At 42.7% G+C, this 16023-nt stretch overlaps 1 protein-coding gene across 1 annotated transcript; it reads left to right on the forward strand.

Moving 5' to 3' along the window:
- The first annotated feature begins 444 nt into the window (after positions 1-444).
- ubtd1b (ubiquitin domain containing 1b) lies at positions 445-7984 on the forward strand. The gene is made up of 4 exons (XM_029527710.1): positions 445-1168; positions 6328-6555; positions 6692-6849; positions 7027-7984. The coding sequence occupies exons 1-4, from the start codon at positions 1087-1089 to the stop codon at positions 7276-7278; spliced, it is 720 nt and encodes a 239-aa protein (XP_029383570.1). The 5' UTR covers positions 445-1086; the 3' UTR covers positions 7279-7984.
- Positions 7985-16023: the final 8039 nt, after the last annotated feature.

The following is a 16023-nucleotide window of genomic DNA, read 5'->3' on the forward strand; positions in this document are numbered from 1 at the left end:
GAAAGTTTTATTTAAAAAATGGCTCGTCTAACTAATTGATCGCGAAAAATTCCTCAATGTCTTTATGTATGTCGCTCGAATATTCAACTCGTGATTGAAAAAAAAAATTTATTATTATTTTTCTATGCTATGTTCAGGGGCTTGTCTCACAAAAAGTACTGCCAGGCTGATGTGGGGTTCTCAACGACATCTGTAATTCATGTAATAAAGTTTTTGTGGATCCGCAATGCACTCAATTTGTTTCCGAACAATTTCAAACGAGTAACATTCAGCGTGGTTTAATGTAACGCGGGAGCTGAATGGCTGAATGAAACAGAACTCGGTCGGTGCTGAGTTGTGTGAACTCCTGACGTACGGGAACATAACACATGCGTGCTAGCTTACGCTGCAGCGTCAAAAAGTTCTGCGGTGCTAGCTCGGTCGCTAGTCACCTTTCACCAGCAGAGAGGGAAGTAACGCGCTGTGGGATTTAAAGACAAACATCTGCGGCAAATGTGGAAGAGCTGATGCAGTACGCCGAGGGCTGCGGGAAACCATAACTCCCTATGCCCATGTGAGAGAAACTCACGATGGAAGGAAATGGGCAGGAGTGCACAGAAGTTTGTGTTTACTGATGTTGTGGTAGCTAGCTGGCTGGCCCTGTTAGCTTGTTAGCGAGGAAGGTGCGCACTGGACAGCAACATTTTACAACTAACTCAACTTAACGGGAGAGTTGGATTGCACACATGTTGCTGGGAGTGTCGTAATAGTTACAAGCAGATGCCACAGCGGGCTGATAGTTGAGAGTGTAACTCTTGTAACGCCGGTGCGGGCTAGGAGCTGTGGATACTGTGGGGTTCGTGTAACGCACAAGTAGCTCTGATAGAGCAAGAGAGAAAACGCACATCGAGCCCGCAGGTACAGCTCAGTCCGGCGCGATCAGACCTTCCGATCCACCACAACCACCACTTACTGCCGTCACGAATGACCTCAGGCTCGCAGCTTTGGACCCGTGACCAGTCCCTGACCTAATCGGACCTGGTTCATCGTCTTTGTCCGTAATGGACCTCCTGCTCGGCTGGTGAGAGGCGTGGAAGCAATCTGAGCATGGGAGGATGTGTGGGGAGATACTGGGAGGGCTGGGAGGACACCCAAAGCCGAGGCTCATCCAGGAACGGCGGACGGGGAGGTAAGACCACTATCTGTTTTGAGTTTGTCACTCATGCAGAATAAGTGTCTGAATGTTTTACTTTTTAAAATGAATAACCCCCCCCCCCCCCCCCCCCCCCCCCCCCTGTATTTTTGTCGTCCTCCAGTTGAGGGTCATCCACTGCTCTGATTTAAAAATGGCATCTGACACTGCCTAGTCCTGTTTATTTTATCTAAACTAAGTCAATACATCCGACATACCTTGAAGTCTAAACCACTGAAGTGTGTATTTAAAAAAAAAAAAAAAAAAAACTTCACCCGAAAGCATTCCCCTCCTGCGTCTCAAGTGCCCATTTGTTCTTGGGTTTTGCACACCTCTTTTTTGACTCCTGGTAAACACAGTAAAACACACTTAGGTGCAAAGCCGTACACCTTAGAAAAACAGAGCCGTAGTCAAGGAAGCATTCACAATGCACCACATATTTTCTCACATGAAAGTCCATATCAGCGGATTGACCCAATGTGTTTCACAAGGGGTTATTCAATGTGGGTTGATTAGATAACGATCTGAGGTTGTTGGTTTTTTTTTTTTTGCAGAGTTTTAGTTGTACATGTAAATGCGGTGCAACTGTCACCTGTCAAGCCTCGGCACACACATTAAAACCAGTGTAGTAGTTTCTTTTGTGCCATCGCACAGACTGTGGTGTCCCTTGTTCGGCTTGACATCTCAGACTGTCTGCCTCCATTGATTACAGCCAAAGTCACCTACACTACCCCCACAGTACACCTATTACAAGGCTGACAATTTTCTCACCCAACAGTTTCTTAATGCCACAGCAGTCAGCCTCCTTGCTGTCTTAAAAGTGGTAATATTGCAGCCCCGTGAACATGCATTTAAGGATCCAGCAGGATATTGTGGTTACTGTAACCACCAGCAAAGTAGAGGAGGTTACATTGATTCCCGAAGCTGCTGATTTGCCGGTTGTTCACATCAGGGACATGAGTTCATGTCCATTACCTTCTCTGCAAGATAAAATTCTTCCAAAGATAAACACTGGCAAACAGCCACGGGCAAACTTTTGTTCTTTTGCACTTGTCTTTGATAGTGATGGATGGAATTTGGATTGCTGCTTCAGCACTTAGAGTAAATGTTATATTTACAACAGACTGATCTGAACGACGCAGGCGCCAAACAGCTGAATTGGCAGACAGTCTGAATTTCTGCATAGTTTTGACCACAGACAACATTGTCTGATACTTAGCACAACCTTTTATGACCAATTGTGTAATACATGGAAATGATTACTGTATGTTGAATGAGTTAAGGCTATGACAGTTTATGAATGTTGTTATATGCTCACTTGTATTGTGAAAAGACCATCAAGGTGTGGCTCAAAGTCTGCATCAGTTAATTAAGCCAGCACTTAACTAACAGGTTATTTTACTTTGAAGCCCACTGGCAAAGAGATGTGTGCTTTTCATTATACCTGGAAGAGTAAAGTTCCCTTGTTAGTGAGTGTTAAGGAATCTTAGTGTCTGTTATTAATTTGGATGCTGGTTCCGTTTTTATTTCTAACTGATGGAAAGTTTTTGAATTCATTTTCTTTCCAGTAGGAATTGGCTCTAGTTTACTTCAGAAAGTCAGGATGTTTTCAAGATGGGTTCCAGCTTTGCATCAGAGAGTGAAGGAGACTTTTTTTTTTTTTTTACCCTTAGCCGTTGGAAATAACTAAATGTAATACACAATATGTACATTTCTAGAGCAGAAGATGACCTTTAAAATAAATCTTCCACATTTGTTATTTGCTAAAGTTGCAGATGGTCAGATTATTCAAAGTCAAGCTGGGATTCTCTTGGTTTTGGCAATGCTTCGTGGTAATTTCCCACCCTGATTGATATCAACAGACTCCCCACTAGACCAGGCTGTGATCAGAAAGTTCATGTCATATCATGTCATACTGCGTCATTGACTGGCTCTTCTAACAGGACTGATTATACTATCTGACACACCCTCACACAGACAGCTGTGCGAGGGGAAGCAGCCAGGTTCAACAGAAGACTGATGCAGTATCTCTCTATTTTACACAGCATGAGTCCATTCATTATGTTCCTCACCATTTCGACCCTCTTTTCTTTGGATAAAATAGTTCTGTGATTTTTGTATATTTGGATTCTGGCTGTGGATCACATCCCATGAGATATTAAAAGCCTAATTTGCATCCTTAATGCTGAGGTACACTGAGGTTAGAACACGCTTGGACAGCATGTCTGCCGTGAAAAGTTAAGACGTGTCCTCCTTGAGAGCAGGAACTTTTCTGAAGGTCACCTGAGAAGCTGGTGACAGAGGGATTATAAAGCAGCAGCAGTTGTTTATTAATACACAGTTACACAGCAAGAAATATCACATTTACAGATGGCAAACTGATATAAACCGGTATTTCTGTTAGCATTTGCTTTAGTATGTATTTACTGCCATATAAATTCTCCTATTTATTTACTTTTACTTATTCATTTGACTTATTTTTGGCAGTTTCAGTCTTCTGTAGTTGACATGTCCAAACGTGAAGTCAAGGTGCGGGTAGGGTCTGTGTGTCCAAATGGCCAGTTGTCACATTTATGAAAAGTGACTTAAACAATGTATCAATAACAAAATTGGACAGTTTAACCTGCAAATAAAGGCACTGCATCTCTCAGCCTGTTTGTGTACTCAGGGAAACTGGAGATATTTTGGCTTTCGCTGGTCAGAAATCAACAGCAAGACTAATTTCTTCTCCTCCTGCTCTGCTTAGTCTTTTTCAAAGCAACATTAGGCATCAGGAGTTTTATCTTCAGTTGCAGAACGGCAAATGCGTTGTTGTGGTGATAAGACGACCAGCTGCTAGGATCAGACTGCATGTTGTCATGTATGCTGTTCTGTCGAGAGGAAATGCTTTCAGACATAGATTCAGCGTGTGTCCACTCCAGTGTGCGTTCACTGGGGTCTGTTGTTAGAGACGGACACAGAAAACACCCGCAGTCATTATTTGCCTCAGGTCAGAGCAACGTGAGAGGCTGTTAAATGTCTTTACTGGGCCAAAGCAGCGTGTAGTGTTGTCGTTCTTCTCCCAGAAGCAGGTAATCCTTTAACAGCCATCAGTGGCCTCGAGTCTCAGATGGCCGCTCTGCTTGTACCCTCACAAGCAGAGCTCAGGCGCCTCACACACAGAGTTCCCTTCACTGTAGCTTCATTATGTGACACCTGCACATGTGTCTGACAGATGTTGTTTCTTGCGAGTTTAATACAACTTATTGGTATTGTCTTTTGTGTAATAATGACAGTTGTATTTCACTTTTCAATACAAGTACCAAACATGCAAGCCCTCAGCAGACATCCTTTGTCCGATTCCTTGGCCAGTGTCGCTCCTTCGTTCTTGTCACCCTGACAACTCCCAATTTCCTTTCACTTTATACTACACTATCAAAAAGTGTTTAAAAAAAAAAAAAAGAAAAGAAAGAAAGAGAGAGAGAGAGACTTCTTACAGGACAAGGTAGCCATAGTCTATATTTTTGTGAGAGGGGCAAATTGCAACAATGAATGGCTTTGTTAATTAGTTGATTTGGCAAGAAAGATTTGGAAGTTACATTAGTATTTGATTTATTGTTGTCAAAATGAGCTGCTTATGTACATTTAAAGTTGTTGGGTTTTTTTTTACACACCTGTAAAACCATTAAAAAAGGCTGCTCATTGGGATTGTTTGTTGTGTGTTCTTGTATCTGTAGCAAAAGTAACTTTCCTGCCTCTGACACACACATCTTTTACATGTTTTAATTTATGGGAACATGGATCCACTCAGGATAGATATTGCACTTCAGATGATATCACAGCACATGATTGAAACTGCTTCAGTGATAACGAGGAAGCCAGTGGGATTCACTCTTTCCCCAAGTGCTAATCCTACACCACCCCACCTCTTCCTAAGATGCCTGCACTATAAATAATTAGTTTGAAAGAAAGGCAACCTCTTGGATGTGTGCTGTCTCCCGTTCTCCTCTTCTCCATTTTCCGTCACTCCAGTCCGCAGTGACGAGCATCTCTGCCGCTCCTGAGACTTCATGAACTCAAGTGGCTGACGCTCATTGAGACAAAAGGTGCTATTTTCTCACAGAGCTATTCTGAAGATTCATTGGTAGATACAGATGGCCTCCACATGAATAAATGTACTCGTGTGTGTTTGGTGTTAATACCGAGCGGTGGGAAACTCGGGTAAGGTTACATAGACAGATATAGGCTACACATGCTTCATGCATATTGCAAACTCTGAATGACCTCCTAATTTTAGATTCAGATGACATGCTGGGGTGGGGTGAGGTGATCTCTATCTCTGGTGACAGCTATCATTTCTCTCTGTGTATGATGACCACGAGATGGGGGCATGGGATAAAAATTAATATTCAACCGTCTTGTTGGTCATTAACCAATCAGCCTTTTTCTCTCTGTTCTGTGGTGCACATGTTTGCGATCCATCCTTCTGCGATAAAACATAATGCAGCTGTGAATCAAGAGTTGGCCTGTTGATTCCCTGTTTGCGACATCTAAAGAATGAGTGTAATTTTGTGATAAATGTAAACCATAGTTTCTGAGAAAATTCAACTGCGCTTCAACAGGCATGTGGTACGTTGAACTGCAGAAAAGAAAACTTGAATGATGCTTTCAGGCTCCTGTTACCAATATTGGCATTTGTGTTTCTTGCCGGTTAATAACATGAGTGAAAAATATGTCTTCAAGTTTATATCTGGCAAACAGCAGGGCCATGGTAAAGTTTTATGAGTAACAACAAATATCAGTGTAATGTCTTTTGTTGCTAAAATGCTGATATTTTTAAGTCACAGGACAATCAGGCTTGCATTTGTACAGACATTTTTTATGCTTTTGTGTCTGTGCGTGTCAGTTTGTGTCATAAACTTCCACTCTTCATGCAACATCCTGTTTTTGGAGCATCTTCTGTCACGCGAAAGGTTTTTAAATAGTCTAATTTCAGAAACAAGACTTCACCAAATGGCTCACAGGTTGTCACTAATGTCAGGCTGAAGGGGGGGAAAAAAAAAAAAAAATTCAAGCCTGGGAATAAAATTTTTAAGCACGGTATGATTCTCCCTGACTTATCGACCCTCTTCTCTGGACCTGTGACGGTCCTCGGTGGCTTCTCATTTCCATTACAGGACGTAATGAGCCTCTGAAGAAAGATCGTCCCAAGTGGAAAAGCGACTACCCAATGACTGAGGGCCAGTTACGGAGCAAGCGAGATGAGTTTTGGGACACAGCGCCAGCTTTCGAGGGCCGTAAGGAGATCTGGGACGCCCTGAAAGCCGCCGCTGTGGCACTGGAGTGTAACGACCACGAGCTGGCCCAGGCTATAGTGGACGGAGCCAGTATCACGCTGCCACATGGTAAGAACAGAAAAATACAGAACAAAAAATCAAATACTTAAGCAATAGCAGACTGATCCTGGTGTTTATTTAGATACATGTCTTCAGAATAACCTACAGAGCTTTAGATAACGGCTTCAGCTCTTTTCCTCTCCAGGTACTCTCACAGAGTGTTATGATGAACTTGGGAACCGCTACCAGCTGCCTGTCTACTGCCTGGCTCCGCCTGTCAACCTCATCTCAGAACGCAGTGACGAGGACCCCAGCGACAGCCCCGAGCCCCCTGTGGCACCCAAAAAGGAATTCCAGCTCAAGGTACCGCAACAAAGCCCAGGAAGAATGAATGGGCTTTGTACGTCAACACGTTTCTTCCTGTATTTTTTCTTTAGCTGTTATAACGCTATAACTTTTTTTCCCCCGTATGAAAAGTGCTATATAAATAAGGACTGGTTGAGTGATACTTGAAAGAAGAATGACACTGTGTCCCTGTAGGTACGACTGTCCACAGGGAAGGACCTGCGCCTCAGCGCCAGTATGGCTGACACCATCGGGCTGCTGAAGAAGCAGCTGCAGGCCCAGGAGGACATCGACGCCGCACATCAGCGCTGGTTCTTCTCCGGCAAGTTGCTCACGGACAAAACGCGGCTGCAAGACACTAAAATCCAGAAGGACTTTGTCATCCAAGTCATTGTGAACCCTCAGGCCCTTCAAGCCCCCAAGCCTTCGCCCACCTCATCTGAATAGCTAAGAACAAAGTGGACAACTGTGGGGAGCTGACAATAAAGGACCAGAGGTGCCTCCTGATGCTGGATTAAATAAAACTGAACTGTGGAGGTACAAAACAACATGAGGGAGAAAGTCTACAGTGCTGCTTTCTTTCTGTTTTTTTTTTTTTTGTTTGTTTTTCTTTTGTTTTGTTTTTTTGAGGTGGGGGAGGCGATACGGTAGGTCATGTCAATCTGGTCACCACACTAACTCTGGAGGTTCCTCTTCCTCTTGTGTATTTGAATTATTTCAAATCGAAGCAGATCTTTGTTTTTCAACCACATACAAGCTGTGCATCACATTCTGAACATTCAGAGACTCTGCCGCTGCCCTTTTCTGCACTAACGGTAACTAAGTGCCAATGGAAGAAATGCAGAAGTATTTGTGTTGGTTCTGAAGCACATTTAAAGCAAGACTGCACTGCAATCCTCTACATACACAGGAGGGGAAGGCAGAGAACGTGATCCTGAACATTTCTTGTTTCCTTTCTTTTCTTTTATTGAGGAAATAATGTAATCTGAGCTTTTTTGCACATTTGAAGATTATTACTATACTTTTGTGGTAGTTTGTGTGCCTTCTACATGAAACAAAAAAGGGTCAACGTCCTGAAAGATGGTAGTTTTAGCATTAAGCCTTCTGTATTTTTTTAGATTCAGGAACTCTTAGATTGACCTGAGCTGCGACTGCTGCCTTTTTTTTTTTTTTTTTTTTTAAAGGATTTCATGATTCTCGCTGACAAAACATATGAAGTTTGGGTGCTGGCATGTGTGTTTTGGACTAAAGCAAAATGTATTTTACCCACATGATGCATTTCAGTCTGACATGGCTCATCATGACGAGTGTGTTTGCCTGCTGTTCAACTCATAGTCTCAATCAATCATATCATGTTTTCCAGGGAAATACCAATTCCCAAAATTGGGTCTTAAATTGGTCTCAGTGACCTGTTAACAGACCTCCCCACCCCCAACCACTAGGGGGCAGCCTCTCTGTCCTGATACAATCAGCTCAGTTGCTTGACACATCTGATGAATGTAGACCAAGTATTGGCTCACCTTTTACTCTGTGTGGTCCAGTAATTTAAGATGAGTCACATTTGTTCACTTTCGATTTGTTGTTTTTCACCAGCATGCAGATGACTGAAAGCCTGACTGGAATCAGCAGTCAACAAGTTTTATATTTTGGAGGGGGGAGGGCAGCTGGGTTAGCGAGAGCCATTTGGAGTTGACCAATGTGGAGCAGTGAACTGAAACATTGAGCAAAAATAGCCACAGATTTCAACATCGGTTCTCATCAGTGGCTTTAAAAGCTCAAACTTTACAGGAAATTCATTATTTAAAGGACCGCTTGACTCTCTTCTTAATTTATGAAGATCAACTTATCGTTCATATAGTCTGGCAGACACGCACAGTGTTAGTGTTTGCACCCTGAACCTGATCTTTGTTGTACGACAACGCTAATTGTTTTAAATGGATAAATGTTGTGTAGGTTTTGTCGCCAACCACAGCAGCTGTTAAAAGACAGAGACCTATAAGCTTCAATCAAAATTGGCCTGAAATTATTCAGGCTGAAGCTTCCATTAGTCCTGGAACTCAACATATCAAAGCTGGCTGTGTTCACAACACAGCTCAAAATGCACAATTCTAATGGGACAGCACCTACGAAATATCCACACGCACATGAAGCTTCGCAATGTCAGCCTAATATATTTATATGTCTCTCTACATGGTAGCTTTCATCTGTGCTGTGTTCAAGGCACAACAGAGGAAACACAAAGTATCATGATCTGAGGCCAAAAAATCAAGTGAATACATTCACAATTGTCAAATTTGCTCACTGCTGAATCATTTTTTTGGATGTTTAAAAATAAAATGCCTCTGAATTTGGGCACTGAACTATTTCAATGTTCAAACAACACTTTAACTTTTATGGTTTGAATTTTCCTATAATGAATCAAATTAAACATTTTACGATCCCATCCACTTGATGGATTGCAGATTGTGCCTGAAGGGAACAGATTCTGATGGCGGATGCTTCTGTGGAAATCTGGAAACTTGCGCACCAAGTCCCACTCTGCCCATGTAGCCTGTGTTGCGGCACACATGTTTTCATTCACTGCTCCTGTTGCACAATTCTCCAGCAGTACAGTCACTGAGGAAGTGAAAGAGTTTGAAACCTAACTGAGCCACACCCCAACACATAAAAAAAGTTTTATCTTTGAAAGCAGCGTTTCATTCTTTTTTCCTTTTTTTTTGTTTTTTCCCCCCCCCCATCCCCATCCCAATCACAGCCTCTTTCCTTTTTTTATCTCCAGGACATTTTCTTTGTTTCACTTTCCCTGGGGGTTCTTTTGAGGAATTCATGATAATTTTATGCAAACTTGAATAAGCATTTTTCTCTGTATGTGCAATACAATAGACATAGACCTCATACCTTTTTATTTTTTTTGTTTCTGACTTTAGAGATTTCATTGAGCACCAGCTGAGTATTCTTAAAATTACATCAAACTGCAGGCACAAGCCTGTTGCAATCTGATGCCTGTGTCGACATTTTCAAATGTTCACATTTGTCTCTTTGAAATGGATCCTAGTCTGACGGCAGATTCATCTTTCATCGATGAAAAATGGAAACATTAAAGAAGCCTGTACAATTTTTTTTTTTTTTTCCCCCCCTTCCTGGCAACCATTTAGCATTTAGCTTTCTGCCCTGCACATTTCAGCTGTGCAGGTTTAGGGTGTTGCTGAGATGGGTAGGGCGGACTCAGCCGACAACTTGGGTAGTTGTCATGTCGTGTGTCCAATTGTCATCTCCCCCTGTACATGACGAGGGCTTGACCTCATTTACCAAATGAATTGGTGGTTATCTTACCAGGTTAAAGGTATGGCTATGAAATTGATTAATATTTTTAAGTAATGGTTGCCTGTTTGGATACAAGAATCTTTTCTTTTTCACATCTGAACCTACCACTATGAATTTGTGGAAGAAAAAAAATGTAGCAATGGTTAATCTGCATTTAGTATTTGACATAAATATGTATATGTTTCCTTCTCTGTCCAACTCATCTCTTCGGACTCTCACTGTTTTACTTGTCAGAGTAGGAAAAGCTAAGGTGTCGTTAATAACCTTGACAACAACCTGCTCTGTTGTGCCATTGAGCCAACATTCAAAATACTAGGACTGAAGCAGCTAAATGGAATTCGGCCATTGTTCCCACATTGATTTCTGTGTGGACTGATCAGACTCAATGAGCTGATTAAGCCTCGAGACATAAAACAGCAGCATCTGAAATTGGTTCCAGTGTCCCCAAATATTTTTCCTAGAGTTAGGCGTTAATTTTTGTTCTTTTTAAAGCAAAAGTTTAATCCCACTGACTGCCTCACTTCATTTCAGGTCACCACCAAAACATTCAGGTGTAGAGGTGCAAAGAAGTGTTCCAGTCAACCTACTTTAAAAAAAATAAATAACTATCCAAAACTTTGACTCAAGCCCTACTTTCTAGCTTCTTCCAGACCTTTCAAACATATCTTGCTTAATAGAAGGAGTTCACTTCATAAACTCCCATGAGCCCAGAAGGCTCATTATTTCCCAAACATCTGATCCACAAACACACAAGATGTGGTTGAAAGCTCTCGAGAAACTTTTTCCCAGAGTCCAGAGTAATGCAAATGTACGTTGATCACAACACCAATAAAGATGCAAACCCTCTCATTCGAATGTACCTGTCTGCAGAATTCACCACATATACAACTTTAATAAAATATATCAAGATGTCTGCGTGACATCATCCACATGTATTTAAATGATGCTGAGATTAAATTGCTCGAGAAATTGAAGTTTTGGATTAAGCTGGTTAAAAAGTAAAAAGCCATAGTTGGCCAGTAATACTTCAGATTTATAACTCTACACAAGCTTCAAGACATCTCCATTCTTTCATTTAAGATAGAACATTTTTCAGGTTTTTCAACCACTTCGTTGTCTTTACCACCTAAGTACGGTGGGGAAAAAGTAAAAATCAAGTCATCATACAGATATTTCTGAATGGAACAACACCCACAATTTTCATGCTTGTCTTCATTTATATTGTGATTTCATTTTAAATAATGTTTTTAAACTGTTGAATAAAATCAAACAATTGTAAAAACAAAACAGGAAAAAAATGTTCTTGTACCCTTTGAATTAAATGAAATGACGGGCTTTGAGATGAGTTCCTTTGTGTCTTAAAATCGCAAAATGACCAGCACAAGTCCTGATTTGCCATCACCACAAGATGGAGCTGTGCTCCTCTGCTAACAGTCCAGGCAGCAGAGTGAACATGTACAGCCTTGTTTGTCTTAGCCTGTAACATATTCAGGCCAGGATCTAACGATTTGTGTTCCCTGAAAGCAGTGTCTCTAAACCTGGGAGGCGAAAAATCCCAAATGGAAAGCTATTTTTATAAAGACAAAGTTCGTGCTCTAGCGTTTCTTTGGAATTAGCTCGGAAGAGTTAACTTAAAATTGTCTGTGATCGTTGTTTGTGCCTGCTCATCTAACATTTCTCATATCTGCTTCATGTAATGATTTCCTACGTTTCCCAAAATGCCTTTGGACGCGCCTCAAATGAGGGTGTGGACAGTTTCAATCAAAGGTGCCTTTATAGGCTTATAAATGGTCTTCAGCTGGGGGCTCCGGTACACATGTGCACTAGTCAGCCGTGCACACTCCTCAGCAGCGTTTCCCGTCAGCCACTGTTGAGTCACTCAGGATGGGTGCTAAAGGTGAGGGGAATGTCGCTCTGCAACTTCCTTTTGGTGAAAATGGTGAAAATTGGTGAGCCAATTTTTCCCTCTGTTTACACCAAACGCTCCATAACTGTAAAATCTGTCGTTTCCTGTCTGAAAAAGCCCAACCAGACACCACTGTAGTGCAGGAACAGGCTCAGGATTCATCTACAGTGGAAAGCGAAAGAACTTCTTCCTGGTGAATTTGCTGCCCGTTCTCTCTCTCTCTGTCGCTCTGCACCATCGCGCTGTGTGCATGAGGAGGGAACTTTTTTCTGCAGCTCTGACTTTCTCCTTCTCCTCCAAATCTCTGCAAACACAGTTACACGGGGTCTCCAGAGGGCTGTGGTGCACCGGGCCTGGAAAAAGCCCCTATTGACGGTGGAATTTCACAGGGAGCGCTGTTTGTGGTCACTCGCCCAGTCAGCCTTATTCTAAGCTCTGCTCCCCCCACCAACAGTCCCAGGATGACCCTGACGCCACAGCCGAGTTTGGAGGGTTTGGGCAGGGGCTCACGTCTCAGGGGTCATAACAATGTCCAAGGCTTCTGATTTGAATTCGCCTTTGGACCGTATTCAGTCTGTTTTATGAAACTTCCACATCATAATGTGTGTGTCTGATTTGCTTTCCCTGTGTGCAGCACAACCACCAGAGTGGACACCATAAAGTTTAACACTGATCCTCCCCAGTGAACTGCAAAAATCACAGCTGAAATTTGACATGATGACTTTACCATACAGTACCAGCAGAAACATTGCTTATCCCATTTAAATATACGTAAAATATACAATTCAATTCGTTCACTTAAGTACATAAATAGTTTAAGCCTTATTTCGCATGAATCTCAAACATAAATTTGTTAATCTGAATCACAAAGCAAAATTATAACCAAGCACAGATTTGCCTGAGTGAAATCCTGTTCTCGGTCTGAGGGATAGTCTGTCCTGGAGGAAATCAACCAAAGAAAGCCGGTCCACATTTCATCCACAGCTCCCCAACAGACCTAAGCTGCATGTGTTTTCATCGTTCCCGAATTTCCAACTAATAGTCCGCTCCCACTCCTCATCAACCTGACCCACGCAAACTACACTAACGTTCAGTTGGAGCCATTTCTAGTCCTGAAGTCTGCCTGCCAGCAAAGTTTCCTTTCAAGGTTTCCCAAGCTCTAAATCTGATAATGCATAACTGCACCAGCTGTCCTGACCTGTCCCTTTAGATCGGCTCTTTAAAGGGCCCTTCGGTCGGCTCTTTCCGCCTGGAGTCACCGGTGGGCGCTGTTGGTCACCTCAGAGTTGTGTTTAACGCGCAACAATGGCTGAAGCTGACGAACCCTTTGGAAACGACCTCTGAGCCAGGTTAAACGCGTTTGTTCAGCTCGTTTATCGAACTGTTTCGCACAATTTAGTGTATTTCTGATGGTTTAGCTCTTCATACAGATGCACCGCATGAACGACAGCTAATATTTTACAAATGACATAAATGACATAAATGATGATAAATATGCTCCCAGATGTGCGGCCCTCAGTTGGACCCTGGTGGACAGGGTGTCACGCAAGTGCCTTTACAGACTGTAAAAAAAGGTGGCAGCGTTGTGATGTGTAACATTTAGCAACAGATAGCTGTGGTACGGAAAAAATACAGTCCTGAGAAATCTTGACAACTTCCAACTTGGAGCGCCTGCTGACATTTTTCCTAGTTGTAGTGGTGGAATTTCCAATTATCCAGCATCCCAGAAAAAGCACCAAATGAAAAATAAAGTTACTTCACTGAAGGCAACGCATGACTTCTGAGCGATCAAACGCTGGCGGTGCTAATTGTTCAGCCCAGCCACAGCAATCATTTCTACTTATTTTCTGCCGTCAGTCTATCTTTTCCACCAGCACAATGATTTTACCAGCTTTTAACACTTTCTTTCCCTGAACAGATTCCTTCCTTCATCATGATATTTTCGATCATTGAATAGAATCTATTTCATTTCTGCCTTTCCTCATGTGTTCGCTTGTTCACCCTGTGAGCGACAAAGAAAAAAAAAGGAGGGGGGGGGGGGGGGTGATGTTAAGTACAGTAAAAAGCCCAGAGTTGGATTTTTTTTTTTTTTTTTTTTTACAATATACATATCCTGATTTTGCTTCCACCGGGAATCTAAATTTGCTTTCCCACGTATCCTCTGGTCTGCGGCTTGTTGAGAAGCATTTCCCAAGAAGCCATTATTGTAACAGTCGCTGGTCCCCATCAGGGTGATGTGTCCTGAATGTTAATGAACCTACAGCAATCTGCTGAGCGAACTTACAGGAACTGGAGGTCAGTCATGAGTCATCAGGATGTTTATGAGAAGTGTGTGTGCCATCTGTGGGATAAATGCAGGGGATTGTTTTGCACTGTAGCCTTTTGTCCAGAATAGATGAAGAAGTAAAATCCTCTCAGGATGGAGCCCATGCTGTGTGTGTGTGTGTTTGCAGGGTTAGTTATTGTGGTTTTAAGGCTAATCCCTGAGCTCCTGCTCTCACTGGACTCTCATCCACTTACCTAACACTCCCACGGTGTGCACCTAAACCTGGCCTTATACTACGGTGTGTGTGTGAGTCACCTAATACCTTCTGCTGTAAGTTGTAAGTGTGAACCTGGTCACCCCATGGTCCGATCGACAACGTCACAGTGCCCAGCGGGAGCAGAGCCCATGTGAAGTTGTTACGAGATGAAGCGGGTTTCCAAAGCTTAGTGTGGTTGGAAGATGTGTGTGTGTGGGGCAGAGGAGTCGGAGAGGTTAAAGGTCAGAGCCAGTCTGTTGTCAAGCTCGAAAGTGTTGATTTCAGTTTGACAGCCAGACTATGTAAAATATTTTTTTTTTTTTCTGCTTTTCTGTTTCCGTGTCGTGGGTGGTGCTGGAGCCAATCCCAGCTCGCTCTGGGTGAGGGCGGGGTGCAGCCTGGACAGGTCACCATCACAGGGCCAACACACAGAGACAGACAGAGACCCACAACTCACCACTATGCCGCATCAGTAACGATCATATTATCCCAGAATAAATTTGTCACCTGTATTCCAACTGCCATGAAACCTAAAGGAACAGTAATACTTTGGACTATGAGGCCAAGCTTTTTATGACATCACTTTCTTGATTTTGCTGTCATTTTTTCCTCATTAAAGAGAAGAGTTTTACGAGCAGCGAAGGCGAACATCATCATGGGGAAGGTATGCATGTGTGTTTTGTGGGGTAGTGAAGCAACAAGAGTCCGATCCATCTCTTTTTCATAGAATTTATAGTTTATGTTTATTGTTTAGCCTTTAATGATTCTCTGAGGCTGCATCACAGATGGTCAGGCCTCAACTGCAGCACCAGGTAGTTTCCACAGTTTGTTATTTTCCTGTCCTATCCAAGATGAAATACAACATAGCAGCTCAGCAACGGCTCTCTATCAGATGGCTGAATTATTTTGTCATGCAGCCAAACATATGATATCTCCAATCTGTATTCAATGCTTCTCCTTTGTCTCTACATTGTGCCATTTCGCAACAAAGGCAGAGCAGATGGAGCTGGTGCTGGATGTACAATGCCCACATACTCCCACAAACATACACTGTTTATTACCATTGAGACAGAAACCCAATTACCCACAATTCACGGCAGGATCCACACAGCCTCTTCCAGCTCCATGTCTGACATTTGTCGGGCCTTAACTCCCCACAAAGCTGCCCAAGTGTGCCAGCCAACCACAGATACACACTTGTCTTCCTCCCCCGGCTGTAGGTGCACAGTACGAGACGCTGATTCAATCCCCCAGATTCAAAATAACCATCTCCTCATTTCCCCCGCAGCCAATCAGCTCCGTTTTAATCGGCAGACTACCTCGGGGCTTTTGCTGTACCAGACTTTGGCTTACGAGAATCTCCCGGCAGCCTACAGAGTATTAGATCCTGATATGAGCTCTATCAAAGGTAGCTTTTCCTTTGGTGGAGGGAAAACAAAG

This window comes from Echeneis naucrates, chromosome 19 (assembly GCF_900963305.1).
Source record: "Echeneis naucrates chromosome 19, fEcheNa1.1, whole genome shotgun sequence".
NCBI classification, from domain to species: Eukaryota; Metazoa; Chordata; class Actinopteri; order Carangiformes; family Echeneidae; genus Echeneis; species Echeneis naucrates.